This window comes from Delphinapterus leucas, chromosome 1 (genome assembly GCF_059928025.1).
Source record: "Delphinapterus leucas isolate spDelLeu-1000000601 "Yukka" chromosome 1, BTC_Dleu_Yukka2, whole genome shotgun sequence".
Classification (NCBI taxonomy): Eukaryota; Metazoa; Chordata; class Mammalia; order Artiodactyla; family Monodontidae; genus Delphinapterus; species Delphinapterus leucas.
Genome location: NC_143129.1, coordinates 109,438,695 through 109,461,696, shown reverse-complemented (window position 1 = coordinate 109,461,696; position 23,002 = coordinate 109,438,695). Strand labels below are relative to the sequence as shown.

General features: G+C 38.2%; 1 protein-coding gene across 6 annotated transcripts in view; it reads left to right on the top strand.

The window, feature by feature from the left end:
* The window catches only part of RPAP2 (RNA polymerase II associated protein 2), a 95,285-nt gene that overhangs the window by 51,197 nt on the left and 21,086 nt on the right, over nt 1-23,002 (top strand). The window contains exons 12-13 of one of the 6 annotated variants that reach the window (XR_002641927.2): nt 1,132-1,196; nt 5,524-5,654. The exons of 2 other annotated variants lie outside the window; for them this stretch is intronic. Coding sequence is in view for 1 of the 4 variants with exons in the window: in XM_089919595.1 (XP_089775721.1) it covers nt 1,132-1,153 (22 nt within the window). In the remaining 3 variants the exon portion in view is untranslated. 3 more of the 6 variants (XR_016394757.1, XR_002641930.2, XM_089919595.1) reach the window with 3 other exon arrangements.

Below are 23,002 nucleotides of genomic sequence, written 5' to 3'. Positions count from 1 at the left end.
GGTACTGTTCTTTGTATATGAATATTGCAAAGTTTTGTTATTAGCATTTGTTTAATGCATGAAAGGTGTTTTCAAAATTCCTCATGAGAACATTTAGAAAAGGATACATATACACATATATAATTTTATTAGTAAAATAAATGGCTCAGGTCTAGCTCTTGTTAGAGGGAAAAATCAACATTTTGAGCAAAACATGATAGTCCAGATGAAAGAAATCTGGGTCTTGAATTTTCACATCTATATTCTTAAAAGTAGATAAGGTGTCTCTGTAGCAAATCATCTTTTCCTAGTAACTTCCCTTGCACTTTCACAGATGTATTAACATTTTAAAAATTTGAACCATAATGTGTAATTTATCAGTGTATACTGATGGGAATTTTATACCCATATAATCTCAGAAAGAAATTCATCAAATCAAATTGGTTCACTTGATCTTTCCACACTCAGTGCATCTATATATAAAAATACAATATGACCCATTCACACTTCATTTAGATTTCTCACTAATTCCATAGGACTTGGATGGCCAGTGTGACCGCAACATTTATTGATATTTATACTATGCATTCAGACCCTAAATAGTTACCAAGAGCACACTGAAAGACCTTTCAAAGCTTAAGCAGTATACATTTTTTTTTTTTTTTAAGCTGCGTTGGGTCTTCCTTGCTGCACACAGGCTTTCTCTAGTTGCAGCAAGCAGGGGCTCCTCTTCATTGCGGTGCGCGGGCTTCTCATTGAAGTGGCTTCTCTTGTTGCGGAGCACAGGCTCTAGGTGCACAGGCTTCAGTAGTTGTGGCTCACAGTCTTCAGTAGTTGTGGCACGCGGGCTCTAGAGCTCAAGCTCAGTAGTTGTGGCGCACGGGCTTAGTTGCTCTGCAGCATGTGGGGTCTTCCTGGACCAGGGCTGGAACCCATGTCCCCTGCATTGGCAGGCAGATTCTTAACCACTGCGCCACCAGGGAAGTCCCAGTATACATTTATTTAACAGTGAAGGAATTAATGTTCCTTTACTCCTCTCATTTTTATTTAATAAATGTTATAATTAACAAAGGTAAGTTCTCAAGAACTCCTTACACATAGAAGGACATCTATAATAGTGATAACACTGTTTTTGTTTGTTTTTGCTTTTAGTAACGGATTAGAAATGCAATAAAGTAACCTGGTAGTTGGTGTTATTGCTTAAACTCCTGGCTATAGTAAGTTTTTGTTTTTGTTGAACCTTATACTTTATGATTACATACTATATGTTGAAATAATACAAAATCAAATCTGATTTTCTCACATAAATATGCTCTAATAAAGATATTAGGCTCTTTCTACAGTCTTGATGCATGATTTTTCATAAAAATGTATATGAATATATATAGTCTGCTGTAAATATTTTAGTACCTGTATGCTCTACTGTGTAAAGCTTTTAATGTATTTATATATTTTGATGTGTTTATACATCAAATTAGAAAGCACAATAAATTACATTAAAGTGTGTTTTCTGATGCCTCCTCATAGTATATCATATATTTGTTTTTATATTCCTCATAATTTTCATCTACCCTTACCTACCCTTCTGTATAGGAAAACAGAAACTGAAGGATCACTTTTTATCATGGTCATGGTTTTCAGGGAAGTTTCTCTGAGGATATTTTGACTGGTATTTTGAGATTTTATAGCTGTAGGACACCCGCCTCAGCTCGGTCCTTATCCTCCTTTCCCTCTTCCCTTTGCCCTTAGTCTTCCCAGTGTTCTTTGACCTCTGTCATTATACTTGAGCCTGTAACACGAGTGGGGACTATGCAGATGTTGACCTAAAGCTGAGAAATCTAGGGAAGGGTCCAGACCAAGGCTGGCAGCCAAAGAGAAGCCATATAGAAGGCTATGGAGAAGCAAACTGACTGGCCGGAGTTCTATGTGCAGCACACAGGCCAGAAATACAATAACTTCTTGTATTTAAAATGTTAACTTTTTCACCCAAGTTTAATGTGGAACCTTTGTAAAAAGCCCACTGCTTATGTATTGTGATGATCTATGGTTAATTTTAGCATGGGAGTCCAGAGTCTCTTTGTGGATAGCCAGGGAGAGGTGTGTACTGTGTTCCATGGGAATGATTTGGTTATCTAATGAAGGAGTAAGTAGGTAAATACTTACTTACTTTGTGCTACTTAGAAAGAATGGAGGGTAGAAAGTGACTTGTAGTCTAACATGGATACATGCTATTCCTAGTTTTATGCCCTTGATGTTCTCTAATGGAAAGCTTTCAAGATCATCTCCAAAAATGTCTGCTTTCATTTTATTTATCTGAACTGTTTTCAGTGAACTGTGGCCCACTTCCTAGACAGAGACCATGCAATAGTTCATTCCCCCTAAAAGCTTTGAGTATTCCCGTCGTTCCAGGAGTAGCATGTAAGTTCTGGGAAATGGTATTTAAATAAGCTCAACTTGACCATGATCACTAAACAAAAGCCTTCACTGGACGTGGGCAGCCACTTTAGGTAACCATCATAAAGATAGACACTCAGGAGAGTCACTTCCCTAGGGCACTAGACATGAATGGAAAGATGAGACCAAGGCTTTTTGCCTCAGCAGATTGTTTGTTATAGCACGCCCATCACTAATTTCCTTAGAGAAATATGTGAGCACACCATGAAAATGAAGAGATGGTTCCTTAGAAATTTATTGGTTCTCAGAAGTATTCCAAAGCCTTTCTCTTAACATTCCCAATTTAGTTCTCAGTATTTGCGACCATAATAGATAACTGAAATAATTTTTGTTTCCTTATAATTATGGAATTTTTTATACTTAATTGAATTTTATTGAGATATAATTCCTATAACTTAAAATTCACCATTTTAAAATGTATAATTCACTGGTTTTTAGTATATTCACCATTTTGTGCAACTATCACCACTGTCTGATTCCAGAACATTTTCATCACCCCCAAAAGAAACCTCATATCTATTAGCTTAGTCCCAGTTTCCCCTTCCTCCATCCCCGGGCAACCACTAATCTACTTTCTATCTCTATGGATTTACCTATTCTGAACATTTCATATAAATGGAATCATATAATATGTGGCCTTTTGTATCTGGCTCCTCTCACTTAATGTATTCAAGGTTCATTCATGTTGTAGCATGTAACAGTACTTAATTCCTTATTATGGTTGAGTAATATTCCATTGTATGGATATACCACATTTCGTTTATCCATTCATCAGTTGATGGACATCTGGGTTGTTTCCACTCTTTGGCTCTCATGAACATTTGTTAACAAGTTTTTATGTGAACGTAAGTTTTCGGTTCTCTTAGGTATATACCTAGAAGTGGAATTAGTGGGTCATGTGCTAACTCTGTTTAACCTTTTGAGGAACTGCCAGACTGTTTTCCACAGTAGCTGCACTGTTTTAAATTTCCACTGGCACTCCATAGATTGAACTTCAAAGGTCATCTCTTCTTGCCTTACACCCAGTAGTCCCACCAGGCTTATGTTTGCAGTTTTTCCAAACTTTAAATATGCTTGTTCGTATTAAATTTAGGCCTTCATGGACCTGTAACATCAATTTTTTATGTTCTAGGAATTTCTACTACGTATGCAAAATGAGTACCTATGAGCCCCCTCACAAAAAAAAAAAAGATCATAGTGTTGAATATGAGACCATATAAATTAAATGTCTGAACCATAACTAGTGGTATTTATTTTGGATTCCTCAATATCCATAAAATTCCTGTTTTGGTTTGTTTTTTGCTTGTGTAAATCTTGGATTTGTTTATCTAATATTTACTATCACAATACCCTTGTCATTGTGAAGTTTAAGTAAAGTACTTACTTACTGAGGGTTAAATAATAATTAGATTATTTCTAAGCCCCCTATACTTATTGCTGAGAGTTTATCTAAGAAAAATAAAATATTTTTTAATTGAAGTAACTTTATCCTCAGTCAGCAGGCTGTGTGGGAACCCAGATATTTTCTAAAGGAAAAATAATACTTGTGTAAATTTTTAACCAAAGACTGCTTTCTTCAGTGATTTTTTTTCCCTCAGAATTCCTCATATTTTTGGCAATTTTATAATATTGGTTTTTTAATCCATAGGTAGCTACGAGTCCCCAACCTCGGGCCAGAATACATATTAAAGTCACCAAGGATCCTCAGCAAAAAGATGTGCTCCCCGGCTTCCCCTTCCCAAGCAGCACAGTAACAGCAGTGGTGACAGCTAGTATCAGGCAGCGCTTAGCCCTTACCAGTCACAGCCTCGACTTGAGGAGTCAGTCTCCCTGTGTACTCTTGATATCTTCACATCCTGACTGAGTGCACTGAGAGCACAGGTCAGGAGAAGCCAGGAAGCATGAGGCGTAAGGGCACTGTTATCCCTAGCCTCAGGGTTCTGCACCGTAAGAGTGTGATAATCATTGTGTGTGGACACCACTGGTTGGTCCCATTTCTGTCTTAGAGCACTGAAAAAGTTGGAGCCACTATGTTGAGAGAATTGTTACATAGCAGTAGTTATGAAGAAAAGTTTTTCCAACACACATCTCCAAAGCTGCTCTATAGAGCTGTCACAAACAGGATCTAGATATAAAGTTTAAAGTCACTACAGCCCAGCCCTTTAAACAAACCTATGTGTAATATATCGCTACTAAGTGAATTACAAAGAACTTGTTTCTTTTCAATTAGAAATATCAATGGAAAGCATCCCTGCTTCCTTATTAATAGGTAATCCTAAAGCATTAAATGCAAACATTATCAGAACACAAACCATCTGTTATAAGAAAAACATTTTATTTTATTTGGCTGTCATGGTCTTTTATATAATCAAAGTTTTTATCTCAGTTTTTTAGACAATAGTTCTGAAATAGAAAGCTCATGATGACATACTTCTTCATGGTATGTTCTTGTCTACGTTGTTTTTCTTTTAGAAGTCCTTAATAGTAATAGCTTCATATGCCTCTGGGTTTTTTCAAATTTGGGGACTTTAGATTTGTGCCTAGGATAAAATTAAATTTATGTAAATTATTATTAAGCATTGTTATGATATTTTTAGTAAGTGTAACTCCCTTAACCCAAAGACCACCTTTAACTATGCAAGGGTCTCTTAAAACCTTAAGTTGAGTCTCATTCTGGATTTTCCCTTGCACTAGCAGTGTGCCTTGCACAAATTTCTTAACCTCATTGTGCATTTTTTGTCTTGTTGGCAGTAAGAGGTGACTAAGTCCTGGTTAAATCAACTTGGCAGTGTGAATTCAACGATGGGATGTTATAAGTAAGAAACAGTTTTAATGCAGTATGTCAAAGGCTACTGAAGGAGACAGTGGAGATGAGTATATTTAGCATAGGAAACAATGTAATTGTGCTGATAGCCATGGTGACACTGCCCAAGTGTTACTAGTTTGTTTGGTATCTTAGTCCTTAAGCTTGGCAAAGAAATACGTTGATAATATTGCTAGCCATTCTTTCTGTGGAAAGATTACACAGTACTCATTTAAGTAAATGGGATGAACACCCCCGAAGATTCCTTAACTCTCTTTCTACTACAGACCTACCTGACATTATATTGCTCTCCACATCAAAGATGAGGGACCTGCCCTGGATATTTAAGGAAACAGTGAAGTGATTTAGTACCTCAGCAATATAAATATTAAAGGTGATGAAGAGCAAAGTAAAATGTGTAAGTTGATTTTTTTAATGTAAAACTATGTTTTAGAACTCATTTTCTTACAGAATCCTCACTATAACCATGGACCTTTTCTCCCCCGCTTCCATATTATTCTTTTTTTTTTTTTCCATATTATTCTTTACATTTTATTCTGGGAATAAGTCTTATCAACAAATAGGGACATCTAGAAACCTGATATTTTATGTCAGAATTTCTGATTCTTTGTTCAGATCACATTTAAGGAAATTTTTTAAAAATTTATTTTATTTATTTTTGGCTGCATTGGGTCCTTGTTGCTGCACATGGGCTTTCTCTAGTTGCGGTGAGTGGGGGCTACTCTTCGTTGCAGCGCGCAGGCTTCTCATTGCGGTGGCTTCCCGTTGCGGAGCACGGGCTCTAGGCGTGCAGGCTTCAGTAGTTGTAGCACACGGGCTCTAGAGCGCAGGCTCAGCAGTTGTGGCACACGGGCTTAGTTGCTCTGAAGCATGTGGGATCTTCCCGGACCAGGGCTCGAACCTGTGTCTCCTGCATTGGCAGGCAGATTCTTAACCACTGCACCACCAGGGAAGCCCCAAGGAAAATTTTTAAAGTAGTTCTAGAATAACTTATTTTTTCTTTTATTGATGAAAAGATCCCAACCATTCATTGATATAACTTCTTTGAACTAGGTATGTTGGAGTAATCTGAGTTTCGTCTTGGAGATAATAGATTGTTAGCTATAGGAATGATAAGCTACCTTGCCTGTAGCCCTGATTTTCCTTCTAAAGAGTTTATTTGCACTTTATTTTAATGTTTTTAATATCAAGCCACTAAAACCAGCGTAAGTAGAGCCCACATTATACCAGGAAAGGATGAGACTCACACTTTGCTGTAGCATCATAACTGTAAATCAGTGTAGAGGCTGACTATACAATAATGGAAAAGTTTTCAAATATTAGAAATCTGACTTTAAAATAACCAACAAATGTTTATTGAGCAGCTGCTATGGGTAAGACTGTATCTTAGGCCTTGTGGGGGATACAGAGATTAAACAAAGATCCTGCCCTGGAAGACTACTGGGGGTTGAGGAAAGGGGGAGATAGATATGTGCACAGGTGACTACAGTAAAAAGTTGAATGTATTATTAAATGGCAAGAAAGAAACACAAACTGTTTGGGTGTTCAGAGAAGCAAAAGAGCTCTACTAGGGAGATCAAAAAAGGTTTCACAGAAGTGGGATTTGTGATAGGCCCAAAAGATAGAAACCGTTTCAAGAAATAGAAATGAAAGGATGCAAGCATTCTAGGAAGTACCTGTGTAATGAAAAAAGCAAGAAGAAGAGATGTAGTGAAGAGTATAAGATAACTGGACAGAGTGGTTGGGAAGTTGGGTGTATTGTAGAGATAGAACCTTTTAATGGCAAGGAAAGTTATTTTAGTGGACAGTGAAAGTCATTTAAGTTTTGAGCAGAGAGTACCATCATGAAGCCAGTGTTTTAGGAAGATCAGTCTTGCTGGAGTCACATCTGATCCTGTCTTCCACCTTGTGCCAGTCCTTCGAAGGCTTCCAGTTGCTCTTATTGTGGCCTACATGGCCCTGCGTCGTCCAGCCCCTTCTCCAGCCTCATCTCACATTACCCTACCTTGTTCTCCCATTCCTACCACTCTGACCTTCTTTCCAGCCCTTCTCATCATACTCTCCCTCAGCATAGGACACAGGATGTTCCCTATATCCAAAATGTTCTTCCCTCCCCTCTTCCTTTGGTTAATTCCCCTTTCATCTCTCAGAACTTGAGGAAGTGTTTCTTCCTCAAGAAATGTTTCGTGGACTTCCCTGACTAGATCAAGTATCTTTATAATACGCTATCATAACACCATGTACTTATCTTTCCTAGCACTTGCCCTGTTTTCAGTTTTATATTTAATTGTATGATTACTTGATTAATGTCTGTCTCACTCAACTTGAAGATTTTAGGGGCAGGTTCTATGTCTGATTTTACTCACCATTATATACCCAGCACTTCAACATCGTGCCTAGAACATCATAGATTTACAATAAATACCTGGCAATGAATGAATGATTATTTAGGAAGCTATCATTTCTAGCTTTTTGTTGACTCCTTCCCTCCTGCCTTCAAGTGCTTATTCATCTTTAAAGTTTAAAAAACAAAACAGAAAAAAAAAACAAACCTATCCTTTGTCCGTAACTTCACTGACCCCCCCCCCAGACTATCATCCTTTCATTTGTCAAACTTCTTGAAGAGCTAGTCTGCTGTCAGTGATTCCCGTGCTTTTCATTAATCCCTTGCATTCTGGCTCTTGCCCACAGCATTTATGAAATTGATTTTCTCAAGGCCTCCCCTAGTAACAGCCTAGTTACCCAGCGAGCACTGAGGCAGTGAACTGAAATGAGTACAGTGAAAATGAAATGGGAGAGACAGATGATGAGAGACATTGCAGCACCAGAATCTACAAAGTTTAGCAGTGGGGGTAAGAGGAGCCAAACATGATTTCACAAAATTAAGACATAACTGGGAAAAATAGTGGTTCTTTTAGGGAAGAGAGTATGAGGAACTAATTGAAGGATATACTGCATTTGGTTTAATACCTGTTCTCCAAGCACTGAGACTGTTCCTGTTCAGGGAGATTTAAGGTTAAGGCAGATTATCCAGTTGGGCGGTTCCCCAGTAGCAGTTGAAAATGTGGAATTGAAGCTAAAGAATGGTAAGAAAAATCATAGACTCAGATTTTAGAGTCATTATTGAGATGGGTGAGAGGCAGAGGTAGAGGGTATTAAGTGCAGAGGAAAGAGAGAATCTGTGGAATAGCTGCATCTATGCCAAGGTTGCCTGAGGAATACAAAAAAAAGGCAGAAAGGGGAGGAACAAACATTTGTTTTTTGGAACACCAACTCAAACATGCTAGACTCTTTACCTACATTATTTCATTTGATCCTCACAATTCAGTGAGGTCAGTGGTAGTGTCCCACTTCCCAGAGAAAGAAACAGACCATGGGAAGACAAGCACTTTGTCCAAGGTCATAGCTGGGATTTTGATTTCAAAATGTGTGCACTTGCCACTGCCCAGTGTACCTTAGAAAGGTGTGTATACAATCAGAACACTGTCAGGGAATCCAAAGCAGGTTTGAGGTTCAAGAAAGAGGTGGTAACTACCTTCCTGAGAACCAGGCAGTTATCCTCTGCTGAACAAAGACAAGGACTGAACAAAGGCTATGGTTTGGGCAACCACAGTTGTGGGTGACCTTCAAGGAAGCAGTTTCCGTAGAATGATAGTGGAGACCAGATTGCAAAGGCTGCTCTAGTAGACAGTTGTGAAGATACTAGACATAGCAAATGTTGACCACTCTTCATATGGTTGGCATAAGAGAAAAGAAGAGAGGGCTTATAATCCAATAGGACATAGTAAATCTTCAGAAGATTCTCAGGATAGTGGAGGCTTGAGCATGTTGGCAGCAAAGGGGAAGGAGATGTCAGACAGGCAGGCTTGGGAGTACTGAAAAGACAGTGTAACTGATAGGATGTGTTCCATGAAGAAACTGGGAATGTCACCAAAGGCATATTTGCCGATTATTTTTTCTTCCCTCATCCCTGTCACCCACCTCCCTTACCCACCTTCCCCCACATGTTTCTCTCTCCTTGCCTTGAATGTCAGAGTTGTTTGGTAACATTTTGCCTCCTGTACTTAATTTCAAAAGTGAATGGACCAAATCTTGTATGTTTCTCCTTCCAAAAACTCGTATTAGTGTTATCATTTCATTAGTTGTTCTAGTTTATCCCCCTCCACCACAGGTTAGTGATCTGCTTTAGAATTAATTTAGGGCAGCATTTCTAAGTTTGACCTGTATAGCTACTGTGTTTAATTCTGGTGTCTAACTTTTTTTTTTCAGATTTATGATTTTTACCTGCCTTCTCATCTTTTATAATCCACAAATCAGTCTTAGGGACATATACATGTACTTCACAAAAAAATACACACATATATACACACATACATACACACACACAGTTTCTACATGAGAATAAGAGACTTTCCATTCATCCAAAAATTGTGTTTGGACAGTGTGTAAACAATACTAAACCAGGAAAATGTCTACAGTAAGTTAGGCAAATTTGAAACTGTTTTCTTACCAAAACATAATCTCCATGCAGCCAAGGACATTGTCTAGATTACTTTTGTCTCCCTAAATCTGGCACTCAATCTGGCATTTAATAAGCACTAAGTGAATATTTGTAGAATAAATCAAATGAATGAATGGACAGGAAAAACTTGGATAAATTATTGTTGGTGTTACGAACTTCAAAATAGAATTGGTAACACTGGTGAAATTGCACAGGAAAAAACAAATAGTTGCTTACTATCATGAGTAAAAAGGACAGTAACCTTTGTCTTGGTAATGATTCATATTTTCCAGGGTGGATATTGTCTGATAAGGATGTGACTAGCCTAAAAAGAATTGCTGCTTTTAACCAAATCTAGCATTGCTTTTTTGCAAAAAGATATTTATAAAATCTTTAATAAAATTAATGAAAAACAAAACTAGATGTAACTGGGAAATTATCTTTTAATTCATATAATTATAAAATTAGTAAGCATTTTAATTTTTTTTAATGTGTCTTTGATTTTAAAACTATATTTCAAATACTGCTCTTCTCTGATTTCCATGGACTTACTCTTTCATATTCTGTGGACTGATAAATAGAAGAATTGGTTATAGAGCAGTTAATCACCGAGTATGTAGATATGGCACTAAATCTTTTATTTATCTGATGCATCACAGACACAATTCTGGAGAATTCTTTAAATGCTTTACATGTTGGTATTTGTTCGTTGAATTGGAAGCATTTATCAAATATTAATGGGTCTTAATGGAAAATTTCACTCTAGAGGCAAACTCTTCCTTTAACTAGTCTTACTGAATGTATTTTATTAACTAGTCTTGCAAACTTGCATGAAAATTATAAGGAAAAAAATTATTATTCCTAGGCATATTGAGTGCTTGTTAAATTCAAGAACCAAATCACCTAGTGTGTTTTTTCTCTGTTGTCTTTAAACACTTCCATTTAGATTGTGTATTATAGAGACTTAACACCTTTTTAATATTTTTCCTGCCTCTGACTTTTCTCATTCTGATAGTTCTAGTTAACAGTAAAGTCATATAGTTCCTGAAGGCAAAACTAAAATACTTCCGATTTACTCCTGGTTTAAATATTTTTACAAAGTTTTAGAGCAGATTATAAAGGCCAAAGGGTAAAACGAGGCTTGCTGTTATCTAGTTCTCACTATTGCTGTTTGTGTCGTCCCATGTCCGCTTTCAGTGAGCAGTCTGAGAGTTGGCTCTTTGTCATTTTAGTACAGCTTAGGTATACTCTGCCTTAAAAGACACAACATATCAAAATACATGGAGCTTAATACTGAAAATTCCATTTGGAGCAAAAGTACTCAGGAAACTGCTACAAACTGCTTGAACACCTGTAATTTCTGTGGAGGTGAAATCACACTCCAGTAACTGAATTGTCTGTACAATTTCACAGTTTTATTTATTTACTGATTTTCTTTCCAATGAGTTTTTCAGGCCCCACATTATGATGTTGTTTGTCACATGGAGGTTTCTAATTTCAATGAGTGACAAATCAGCCACACTGCAAAAATGTTTTTTAAGAATAATGCAACTGCCAGGTTATAACTAGTATTCCTGTGGTTTCAGTGCAGAGAAGTATGTTGCTCATCCAAAACACTAACACTTATACAACTTTCACATGCTCCAGAATTCCTCAAACTGTGTAAAACTAAATGCCACTAATCCTCTACAGCTCACATTACAGATTGAGAGATATGGTTATACGTTGAAAGTAGGAATAAAGTTATGTATTCTTTCCCCAAAGGAAAAAAAATACACATTTGGAAGAAAAAAAAAAAAAGAAACCTTTTTATGTAATTTGAAGGACTATATGAATCCCAGTATCCCAGGTTAACATGAGGAAGTGGAGTCAGCAAATGGAGGTTTCTCTTTTGAGAAAACTGATGATAAGAGTAGGAAAGAAATTGAACTGCGACAATTTGTTTGGGAGAAAAAAAGAGACTTAAGCATGTTTGTAGGGTATGGAGAAGGAGCCAGTTAAAAAAAAAAAAGAATCTGAAGCTGAGGGCAGGGCAGGAAAGAAATTGAACTGCGACAATTTGTTTGGGAGAAAAGAGACTTAAGCATGTTTGTAGGGTATGGAGAAGGAGCCAGTTAAAAAAAAAAAAGAATCTGAAGCTGAGGGCAGGGTTGGGGGGGTAGACATGCATGGTGGAACAGGGTCCCAGAGGAGGTACAAAGAAGTGGGATCATGGTTACAGGCAGCAGTAGCTTGAACAGGAGAGAGATACATCTTCTGGGGCAGGAAGAAAATAAATGAAGAGTAATGTGGCTATAGGTAAGTTTGTAAGTAGAAGGGAGATATTTATTTACTTATGTATGTATGGCTGTGTTGGGTCTTCGTTGCTACGCGCAGGCTTTCTCTAGTTGCAGTGGGGGGGGCTACTCTTCGTTGTGGTGAGCGGTCTTCTCATTGCGGTGGCTCCTCTTGTTGCGGAGCATGGGCTCTAGGCACGCGGGCTTCAGTAGTTGTGGTGCACAGGCTTAGTTGCTCCGTGGCATGTGGGGATCTTCCCAGACCAGGGCTCAAATCCGTGTCCCCTGCATTGGCAGGCGGATTCTGACCCACTGCATCACCAGGGAAGTCCCTAGAAGAGAGATTTTTAAATTACGCCTGACAACTTCAAGTAAGATATGATGTATTCTAAGAGTGAAGAGATGATGGTTGAGTAGGGCGTGAAAAAAAGAGGTAACAGTCATTGAGAGTATCGGAAAAGGACCTAACCAAGTGCCAGAGAAAATTGACAAGTTACCCAGCTGAAGCCAGAGATCATGGGTTTGTAGTTATATCAATCTTCGAAGTTCCCTTCTTCCTGCCACTTTCCTGTCCTCCAGTAGTTTTCAGCCATCCTGTTGTAGGTGTGGAGAAAGCAGGTTGTAGCACTACTTAGTTGTAGTTTTTTTTTTTTTTTTTTTTTTTTAGTTGTAGTTTTGACAAATAGGAAAGCTAAGACAAGGATGCAAGAGATTCAGAGGAGTGCTGGTGAAAGATTAGTTTAAGAAATCAGGACAGATATGATTGGTAAAGGGTAATGGAGTTATCTTAGGAAGAAAATTGGTTGTCCTAATGAAATGTTTCTTTTGTCCCTCCCTGCAAAGTTGTGTCTTCAGCTCTGACATCTCTCCTAGGTTGCAAACCAAAATTTTATGGGGGTGGGGGAGCATCTCCATTTGATATCCCTCAAGCAATTCACACTCAGAAATCTGAGACTGAGCTGATCTTCCCTTTCTTTTCCTTTGGTGGCATTTCCATCTTCCTAATTACCCAGAATTGAAGTTTGACTTGGCTTTGGTGCTTCCTTTGCCTTTATCTCCCATATTTAATCAATTGCTAAAGCCTTCCTTCTTCTCCTTTCCCACTGCTACCAACCCACATCAGGCTTTCATTACTTGCCTAGACTGCTGCAATTATAGCCTTCTTAAACACGTCTCTTGCCATGTGTCTCTTTCCTCAACTAGTCCATCCTTCCTCCAGCTACCAGAGTAATCTCACTAAAGCTCAGTTCTGATCAGGGCAGGCCTTTGTTCAGAAACCTTTTAATACCCCATTTCCTATCATGTAATTTTGCTTGAAATTCAAGGCCTTCCTAAAGTGGCCCCAACCTGCCTACCCAACTTATTTCTCTTTTGTGTCCTTACATTGTATCTACTGACTCTTTTCCCCTACAGGCATCTCTGTTAGCTTGTATGTTTGTGGACTCTGCTTAAAATGCCTTTACTTTTCATGTTCCTCGGTCCTAGCATTCAAGACCCACTTCAAATGTCACTACCTCCTTAGAAGTCTTTCTTAACCTCCCCCCGAGGTACAAATAATATCTTCCTTGTACAAATTTCTATAGGTGAGACCTTTCTTTTGGACTGTATTACCTTCTGCTTTGTTACATAGGTATTTATATAGAGATCTCATTTCCTTTGCTATTCAGTTTTGTCCAGCAGTATAGTTAACAAGTATAACAAATGATCAGAACTGCACAGATTATCTCAATTCAAAAATTTAACAGTGGTTCTAAACACTGGTTGTCCATTAGAATCACATAGGGAGCTTTTAAAAATTACTAATACTTGGGAATTCCCTGGCGGTCCAGTGGTCAGGACCCCACTCTTTCACTGCCGAGGGCGTGGGTTCAGTCCCTGGTTGGGGAACTAACAACCTGCAAGCCTCGCCGTGTGGCCAAAAATAAATAAAATAAAAATTACAAATACCTGATCCAAAGATGTTGATTGACTGTTCTAGGGTGGAGGCTGGACATATGTATTTTTAAGTTCCCCAGCTGTAATTTGTGCAGACAGAATTGACAACCACTATCCTTAATTCTAGTGCAATTATTAATGTGCTAGATAAAGATATGCTAAATCAGTTAATTTAACTATGTCTGCCAGGATTTGCTTGCTGAGAGGCATGTCTTAGCCTTCTTCTAAAGTCTTCATTAGTTGATGATGTTGGAAGATGCTTCTTGGCTGTCACAGAAAGGATGAATTAATTAGAAACAATAGAATTGTCCGTTTTCATTAGCATCTTTTATTTTGTAATGACAGATTTCAAAAATTATTTGAAGAGCATATAAAAGTGGGCCTTTGAAATCATAAGGTCTACTCAGTTCTTAAAATGAATCAGACATGTGAGCTTGTGTGGTATAGTGGTTAGAAGCGTAGACCCGTGGGAGTACTTCTGGGGTTATTTGCTCATCTCTTACTGACTACGTGACCTTAAGAAAGTCACTGGTGTCTCACCTTGGAGTTAACACTTGCTGTAACTTCACAGAAAGGTTGAAGATCAACAAGTTAGTTTCATAAAGAAAAATTTCTTTTTACGAACTTGGAAATCAGTGTAGCTTCTTATGTTTGACTCAGTGGTTGAGATCCTGCCACGAAAGGAGTAACTGGGAAAAAGAACTGGTGTTCTTCAAAGGAAACAATTTGCTCTAATTTAGAAAGCCACCCATCACCCATTTTAAAGTATCTGAATTTTAAACTGATCTCTGACCTCCTGGCATTTGTTTCCTTGTCAAACTGTTTACTCTTTACTGAAAAACAACATCAAGAGCAGCTTAGGAAAATGCCATGAAGGAGTTATCTCTGCACGTGGCCCAGTCCATGTTATTTTATGGAAAAGGAAAAGCTCTTCCACAGGTTGACTTTTTTGGTTCTTTCCCTGTGCCCCCGGGGCTATTGTGTTACTTCAGGGAGGAGGCCAGGGGCCACAGATTAGACAAATATTTTTAGAGAATCACTGACAGAGTTGAATCTTCTTCTGCCTTCTCCCCAGTAAGAAACGCGCAAGGTGGGAAAAGAGTTATATTAAATATGAGCCCTGAATATACAGATGAAATCCCTTTTGAAAGTTTACACTAAAATTTTTTTTATATCTGAAAGAGACGTTTTAGAAAAATTGGGTTTGTGTGAGCCCTCAAATTTCTGAAAATAGATGACATTTTGACCCTTTGGGTTACTTACTGGTCACAGCTCTCCTTTGTTTCAGTTTTGAGTGTATATTTTCACAGAGGTTATCATTTAGTACTTATTCATGTAGAGAAGGAGGGAAAATCCCAACTCATTTTTTTGAAGAATACAGAGTATGGGTAAAGTGACAATTGTTACTGCAGTGCATGAAGGAATATCAGACTTCATAGATAAGCAAGATACCCTTGTGATAAAGGTGTCCATTTTTAGCACTGTTCTTAACCAGTGTGATCCTGGATAAATCCCTTACCCTGTCCAAAGCCTCTGATACTTCAGCTGTCAAAAGGAAACTAGCTGGGTTGTTGAGACTAAATCACACTTGAGGAAATTAAGTGGTATAGCCTCATCAAAGAAGACTGTGCAGTTAAACCTCATCTTTCAGATTTTTCAGTTACTCAGGCCAATATTAATAAAGATGCCTCATCTATCCTGGAAGACTTTTGGTTTTGTTTGATTCTAGGCCCCTGAAGTGTCAGGTCTTGTAATATCTGTTCTGTTTTCACTGGTAAAGTAACAAGCATAGTGCCTGTGCATGTAAACATTGAAAATACTTCTTTTTAACAGAAATACTCCTCCTTCCCAGCCCTAACTTCTGAAGGATGAGAGAGTGAGTGTTAAAAAAATTTCTTTTAAGCCCAGCATTATCTTTTAGCGGTCTGCATATTCATCACCTTTATGTGTGGTAATCAGCAGAACAGGTTTCCCTACTGCAACAGAACTCTGTAGGAACCCAGTAATTTCTCAAATCTGACAGGTACAGAAAAAGAAAAGTGTGGCTTTTCACTTCCTATCCTTTCCTCCAACCCCAAACCATAGAGAAGCATGCTTTCTGGTGACATTTATTCACATAGACATTCTCACAGCATTTTCTTCACTTAAGATTATATTGAATATGAGGAGTGTTGTTCAGTGTCATTTTACAGCAGCCTACCAGTTTGATTGTGCAAGTTTGGAAATCAGTAATAAACCCTTAGGAAACTCTAAGAGTTACTGCTTCTAAGTGTTGACGGACAGGTTAAGGGATGTCTGTGCTATATCATTTAAGGCAAATGCCTGATGTGATCTTCACCCATATTACCCAGATTATTCAGGAAAGGATAAATCAGACCATGCCGTGATTTCCAGTGTTACAAGAGTTGCACTGTATATTCCCCAATGGGAATGAATGCAGTGATCAAAGCAATACCGACCACAATGGGAAGACCATTTAAATATCCAAGTTCATTACTGACTTTTAATGCACTACAGGAGATGGATAACCTAGAGACCCATCAGTTGTTTAGCTCCACTTCTTCAGTAAACCATAACTTTAACTCTTTATATAGCTTTCTCTGTTAATGTGAAACAAACCAGTGACTCACAAAATCATAGGTAACTTTCTTCTGAGCCTTAATCAAGAGTTTGTACAGCTCTAAATCCTTGGATAAAAAGATTTATAAAAAGGCCACTTTTAATTAAAAATATCTTGTTTCAGTTGTCAAACTTTGAAACTCCTCTTAATTCTGTGTATAATAATTCCTGTTAACCAGATGTTGTTTGATAGCTCAGTAATAACAAATGGAGGGTACCTGTCCTAACCTGACTTCCAATCTCTCCTTTTGATGTGTAGCATATGTGCAGCAGTCAGCTAAATAAAGGTCTTATCAATAAGATGCAGTTTGACACTTGGCTTTTTTTGCTTTTGTCATCATGCCATTTACCATATGGTAAAGAACTGGTTATAGAAGGCTGCCTTTCTTTTCAGAATAGAGATTTGAATCAGTGGAGTTTTCATGAGAAGTTTCCTCTCTTGTTTGTGATTTATACATTTGCAAGTTATGTCATTTTTGTCAAATCACATTCTCCAGCATACAGACTTTTTGTGGTAAACCATCCTTCTAGTGTCACCTTTAGAGGTTTTTATTCATATTTAAAAGTACACGAAGGAAATAAATTGAAACATAAAAATATTTTGTTCTTACTGCTAATCACAATTTCTGTTGATTATTTTAAAGGTATTTCCTATATAAAGCACATTGTTAAATACCAACTGTGGTATATTACTATATTATTTAAGTAGAGTAGTTATTTGGGCCCAGTTTATTGTAGTTTTCTTTGATATTCACTATTAGAAGTTGTAGGACTGGAACAGAGGTTTGAGTCCCTTTCCATATATAATAGGGTGGAAGTTGTTCTTTAATTAAAAGGTTAAACAGGTAAATGATTAGCATACACAGGTAAAGGATTAAAAGAAAAGGAGGAGCCTAGGGACTCTAACAAAAAAGGGGAGAAGGTTAATAAGATTCTGAGATTGTACTTCAAAGATAACTTAGATGTGAAAGATTTTACATCATGATATCTTTCTCTGAAGGTATATTGTTCTATGTTTTGAAGTAATGAATTTGAAAAATATTTATATTCTGGGACATTGCATTTTAGGAAAATGAGAAGCTAGAAGTGGGGGACATAGGGAATAACACCAATCTGAATAAGGAACAGTTAGATGGCATCTATTAGGAAAGATTAAAAGGACTTGGAATTGAGAACCATTTTCAAGAATATGAAGGAATAACTTTTAAGAGGGGGCCCCCCCAAAATTCTGCAAGGGCCATTTAGATTATATATGAGGAACAATGTCCAGGATTTAAAATGCGTTAGCCGTTGCAGCATGCTACACATAGACGTATAGAATCTCCCTCCTTCATGATCATGGAGGTAGTTTATTAACTGTCTTGTGTAAAGGGTCCCAATCACTACATCAAGAAAGGATCTTGAGTCTCTTTTCTTGACTAAAAGGGAGTATAGATTCCAAAAACAACTGAGTCCTCATTTTGTGGCTACATTGTTACTTTCATTGATCTAGAAAGAATAAGAACACACCCCATTCAAAAACAGTAGTAACAGCCAGAAATACACAGAAATAAAGACCTGTATTAGCTGAATTGTAGAAATCCAAAAGTGCTCTTCCTTTTGGCCAAGTGTCATCTCCTTTAGAGTGAAAGGAATTTCTTTCCTTTCACATTTAACCTGTGAGGCTAAAGTACTTTTGCTCCAGAGGAAGGCACCAGGCAACCACTCAAAGGCCAGCCCCTTGCTCCACAGTTTCCTCTACAGGACTGGAGTGAATTAAGCGACAAACCAAGCCTGCTCAGTGACACTAAGCCAACACTTAGTGACACTCTTGGCCAACACTGAGTTTCAGGACACGTGGAAGGGAGGAGGGGAAATGCAGGAACAAGTGATAAGGTCTTGATTTAGTGCTTGGCCTACCTGATGAATTTAAAGCTCATCTCACCTCACTGATGGATATTCTGAAATATTCTAGCAGGAGGATGCCACTATGTGCGAACAGAAGTCGTCAAGAAAATGTTTCCTCCCTTCCTTCCTCTAAATATGAAAGGAGGAATATTTTATGCAGAAGAAAAAGTATTTCAGTAAGCACAATAAATTAGTGACCTCTTAAGCTATTTCTTCATTCAACAAGTAATTAGTGATCATTTACAATGTGCCAGGCATGAGGGATACAGTGAATGCAGTGACTACACGAGTCATTGTGCTCGTGACATTCACCTTCTTTTGGATGAGAAATAGGCAGTAAACAAGCAAACAAAAAATAGAACTAAACAATCGTAACGACTATGAAAAACAAAGTAGGTAGGTAGAGAGGGCGAAAGTGAGGATAGATCTCAGGTGGGAGAGGTGACATTTAAACAAAACTGAATTACATGAAGGAGTCCACCATGTAGAGATCTGGGGGAAGAGCACCCCCAGGAAAGAAAACAGCCAGCCCTTAAGTGAGGACAAACTAAACCCTGGCATAATTGAGGCAAGGCTGGTCAGTTTGGCTGGAGTGGAGTGAGCCAGGGAAAGTTCTCTCTCCACCTGGTAGATTTTATGAGATATTGTTGGTTTTGTTAAGCCTCTTCCATACTGAAGTGATTCAGTGTACAGGAGATCTTTCACAGACCAGACTTTGAGTATCCTAGAGCCAAGTGGTTCCTTTGGATTTCTCATCTCCTATTTTAATAACTCCCATCATCAGACTTATATAAAACATTATATTAGTGACTGAGTTATTCACTTTAAATTAAAGTTGGTACATAATAATCTTCTAGTATAAGAGTTGGCAAACTTTCTGTAAAGGGCCAAATTATAAATATTTTCAGCTTTGCTGGCCCTACAGTCCCAACTACTCGACTCTGCTGTTGTAGCACAAAAGCAGCTGTAGAATACATAAATAAATGGGCATGGCTGTTTTTCAGTTTATTTACAAAAGTAAATTATTTACAAAAGCAGCAAGCCAGATTTGGCCCACAGACCATAGTTTGTCCAGGACCTGTTGTAGTACACTGAGAAGTGTTAGTATGGGGTAGCAGCAGTTTCAGTTCTATAATCATTCACCAAATTATGTATTAAGAGAACAAGCCTTTGAGGAATACAAGATGGATGAGTAAAATGTGATCCCAGTCTTCCACCTTTCTGCTTGGTGCGAAAAATATATACAGCCAACAATATATACTTTCATATTATTTGAAATATTTATGAAAATATTCATGTGATAGAAACAAGGAAAATAAAAGGCCCAAAGAAATTTGATTCCTCCTATAAGTAGTTATTAAAGCAAGAGAGTGACTTAATCAGATCTGTGAGAGAGGATTGTGGTGGCAATGTGGAGACTGGACTGGAGTGGGAGACCACTTAGGATATAGCTGTAGTCCAAGCAGGAGATGATGCATCTGAATTAGGACAGGGACAGTGAGAGTGGGGGAGATGAAATGGATTCAAGAAGCACCTCAGAGGAGAATCAGCAGGACTTGGTAACTGACTGAACAAAGAACATTAAGGGTTAAGATTTAAAGATGACTGAGGTTTCTAATACTAGAAGGTTTTGATGAAAATGAAAGCTCAGAATTTCAGGGTTGAACATAATGTATTTGAGGTACCTTCTGGACGTCCAAGTGGAGAAAAATCCCAAGAGAGAAGTTAAAGATTTGAATCATTGATAATCAGAGCCATGAGATGGGATGTAGTGCAGAAGAGGGTCAATATGAAACCATAGGTAAGACCTGTCATTATTAATGGGCTGATAAAAAAAAGAAATGCCAACAAGAGAGATCATAAAGATTCAGTAGGAGGAGGAGAACTGTGACAGTTCCTGAAAAGCCAAAGAAGGAGAATTCTAGGAACGGAGGAAGTGATTGAGGACATCAAGTACTGCAGTCAGCCGGAAAAAGAACTAAGACGAGGCTTTCAGAGTGGCAATTAAGAGACCATAATTGACCATGTAAAGAATAGTTCCAGTAATAAGTCTTTGTTCATTTGTCCTTGGGCCTGGTTCTAAGCACACGTAGACTATGTTGCTTAGTGCTTTGTGCTTTCCAAAGCCCTCTTCCATGGTCACTGCTAACAAAAGCAGATTCTGCACAGAACCCTGTCTCCAAGCTCAGTGTGGTGCTCCTCACACCCCAGATAGGTCCTCACACCCCATTCAGCCGATGATACCTATCATTAGGGTGGCATGTACCCTAAAAAGAATCCTTGCAGTTTATTAGTAGCATCTTTGGCAGTGGCAACAGCCAACTCTTACCATTGACAAAAACCATAACAGTCTGATAAAAAGTTACAATCTTGCCTCAGATTCATCTGTGCAGATAGGCACAGAAGCCTCTTGCTACAGAGATGACATGGAAATTCAGCAGATGTCCAGTAAGCAGTCAGTCTGGTAGAGTGGGCAGGTAGGCAGTTGCTATTAAGTAATAAAACATGTTAAAGTAGATGAGTCAAGGAATCTGGAAAACAAAGATTATATATAGCCCTTATTCAACTTTAAATGTAAATTACTTTGGAGATAAAAGCAAATCATAATTCTTTTGAAAGAATCATTCATAAAATTATTATATTTTCAGGGTTTAGCATCTTTCTTGACATATTATGACTTTATAACTTGTCAAAACCATCCTTTTTATTTTGTATTAGCCTGGTTTCTAGGGAGGATATGTTAAAAGGAAAAACACAATTTTTACATGACTCCCCAAAAGTAATCCACTGGATTACTAATGTTTAGAGGTGCACAGGAACTATTAGAGTATTTATTTATTTATACCTCAGCTTATTCCAAAAAGGATTTAAGTCAACTTAAAATTTTTAGAAAGCTAACATATTTCTTATGATCATTACATTCTGTGTTAGGGACTGGGGGGTGGGGAAGAAGTCTTTTCAGTTAAAGATTGAAGGAGAAACACAAGGGAATAAGTAAGGTTAAAGGAAATCTCATTGGCTAACTTTCCAGGAGTATAATTATGCAACAACTCTTAGGGCTCAGGTGTTAAGAGCAGTCAGGAAATCCTGGCTCCAGATGCCTAAGGATTGCTGTCTATCTGCTTGATGACTTGCTGCAGAAACCCCCAGGTCCCAAACTGCTATTCCTGTCTCCTAACAGACACCAGACCTTGCGTGATTTCTCTGTTAGCATTTCCTTCTGCCTGCCAGCTACTAGCTATTTTTATATTTGTAGTCCTGTAGTTCTCAAAAGCAAATTTAAAACATTCTGTTTCGGGCTTCCCTGGTGGTGCAGTAGTTGAGAGTCCGCCTGCCGATGCAGGGGACGCGGGTTCGTGCTCCGGTCCAGGAAGATCCCACATGCCGCGGAGCGCTGGGCCCCGTGAGCCGCGGAGCGCTGGACCCGTGAGCCGTGGCAGCGGCCGCGGAGCCTGCGCGTCCGGAGCCTGTGCTCCGCAATGGGAGAGGCCACAACGGTGAGAGGCTCGCGTACCGCAAAAAAAAAAAAAAAAAACAAATTCTGTCTCTTCTGCATGTTCATTGAGGGCACAGTATACATCAATCAGGCAAGTAAAGATTAAATTTATATAGTGTTCTATAGATTAAAGATTAAATTTATGTAGTTTTCTACAAAGAATGAAAGCTATAGCCTACAAAGTATGAAAGCTTGCGTATTAGCCAAGAGCATGGGCTTTTTGAGATAAGCTGCCTGGGTTCAAAGGCCTGACCTGCCGCTTACTATCTTTGTGACCTTGGGGAAGGCACTTGGATTTTTTGTGCCTTTCATTCCTCATAAAATGGGAACAGTACTATATCCCCCAGCATCATTGTGCAGTTAAAGGAGATAATTCATGCTTAGAACAAGTACATAGTAAAACTCCAAGGTAGCACATGGTAACTGGTATTAAAATCATTATTATAATTGATCTTTTAAAAACCTGTTTACAGTATCCTACTTGACTTTTGTAATAATAACTTATAAGGAACTTAAGTATTATTAGCCCTATTTTATAGATAGACCCTAAGGCTTTGATATTCAACTTGCCAGAAATCATAACAAGTGGTTGCTCAGAGCCCTATTTTGAGTAGTCTCAAAACAGGTCCAAGCTCATTAAGAAAAGTATTATTGATTCACAGTATTTGTCATGGGCTCACGAGCGAGATTGCATTGTTGCTTTCCTTTTTCTTTTCACTCCTAGCTAAAGTTTCTCATTAACCCTAATTTTTCTTTGTGAACAAAACTTTTGGGTAAATTTGAACATATCTTACAATAAAGTTATTATAGAATAATGTTAGCTTTATAAGTTTGCTAGAGAAGTATCACTATTCCCAAACCATTTTTTTTTTATGAATTTATTTATTTAGTTTTGGCTGTGTTGGGTCTTTGTTGCTTCACGTGGGCTTTTCTCTAGTTGCGGGGAGTGGGGGCTACTCTTTGTTGCGGTGCACATGCTTCTCATTGCAGTGGCTTCTCTTGTTTCGGAGCACAGTCTCCAGGTACTCAGG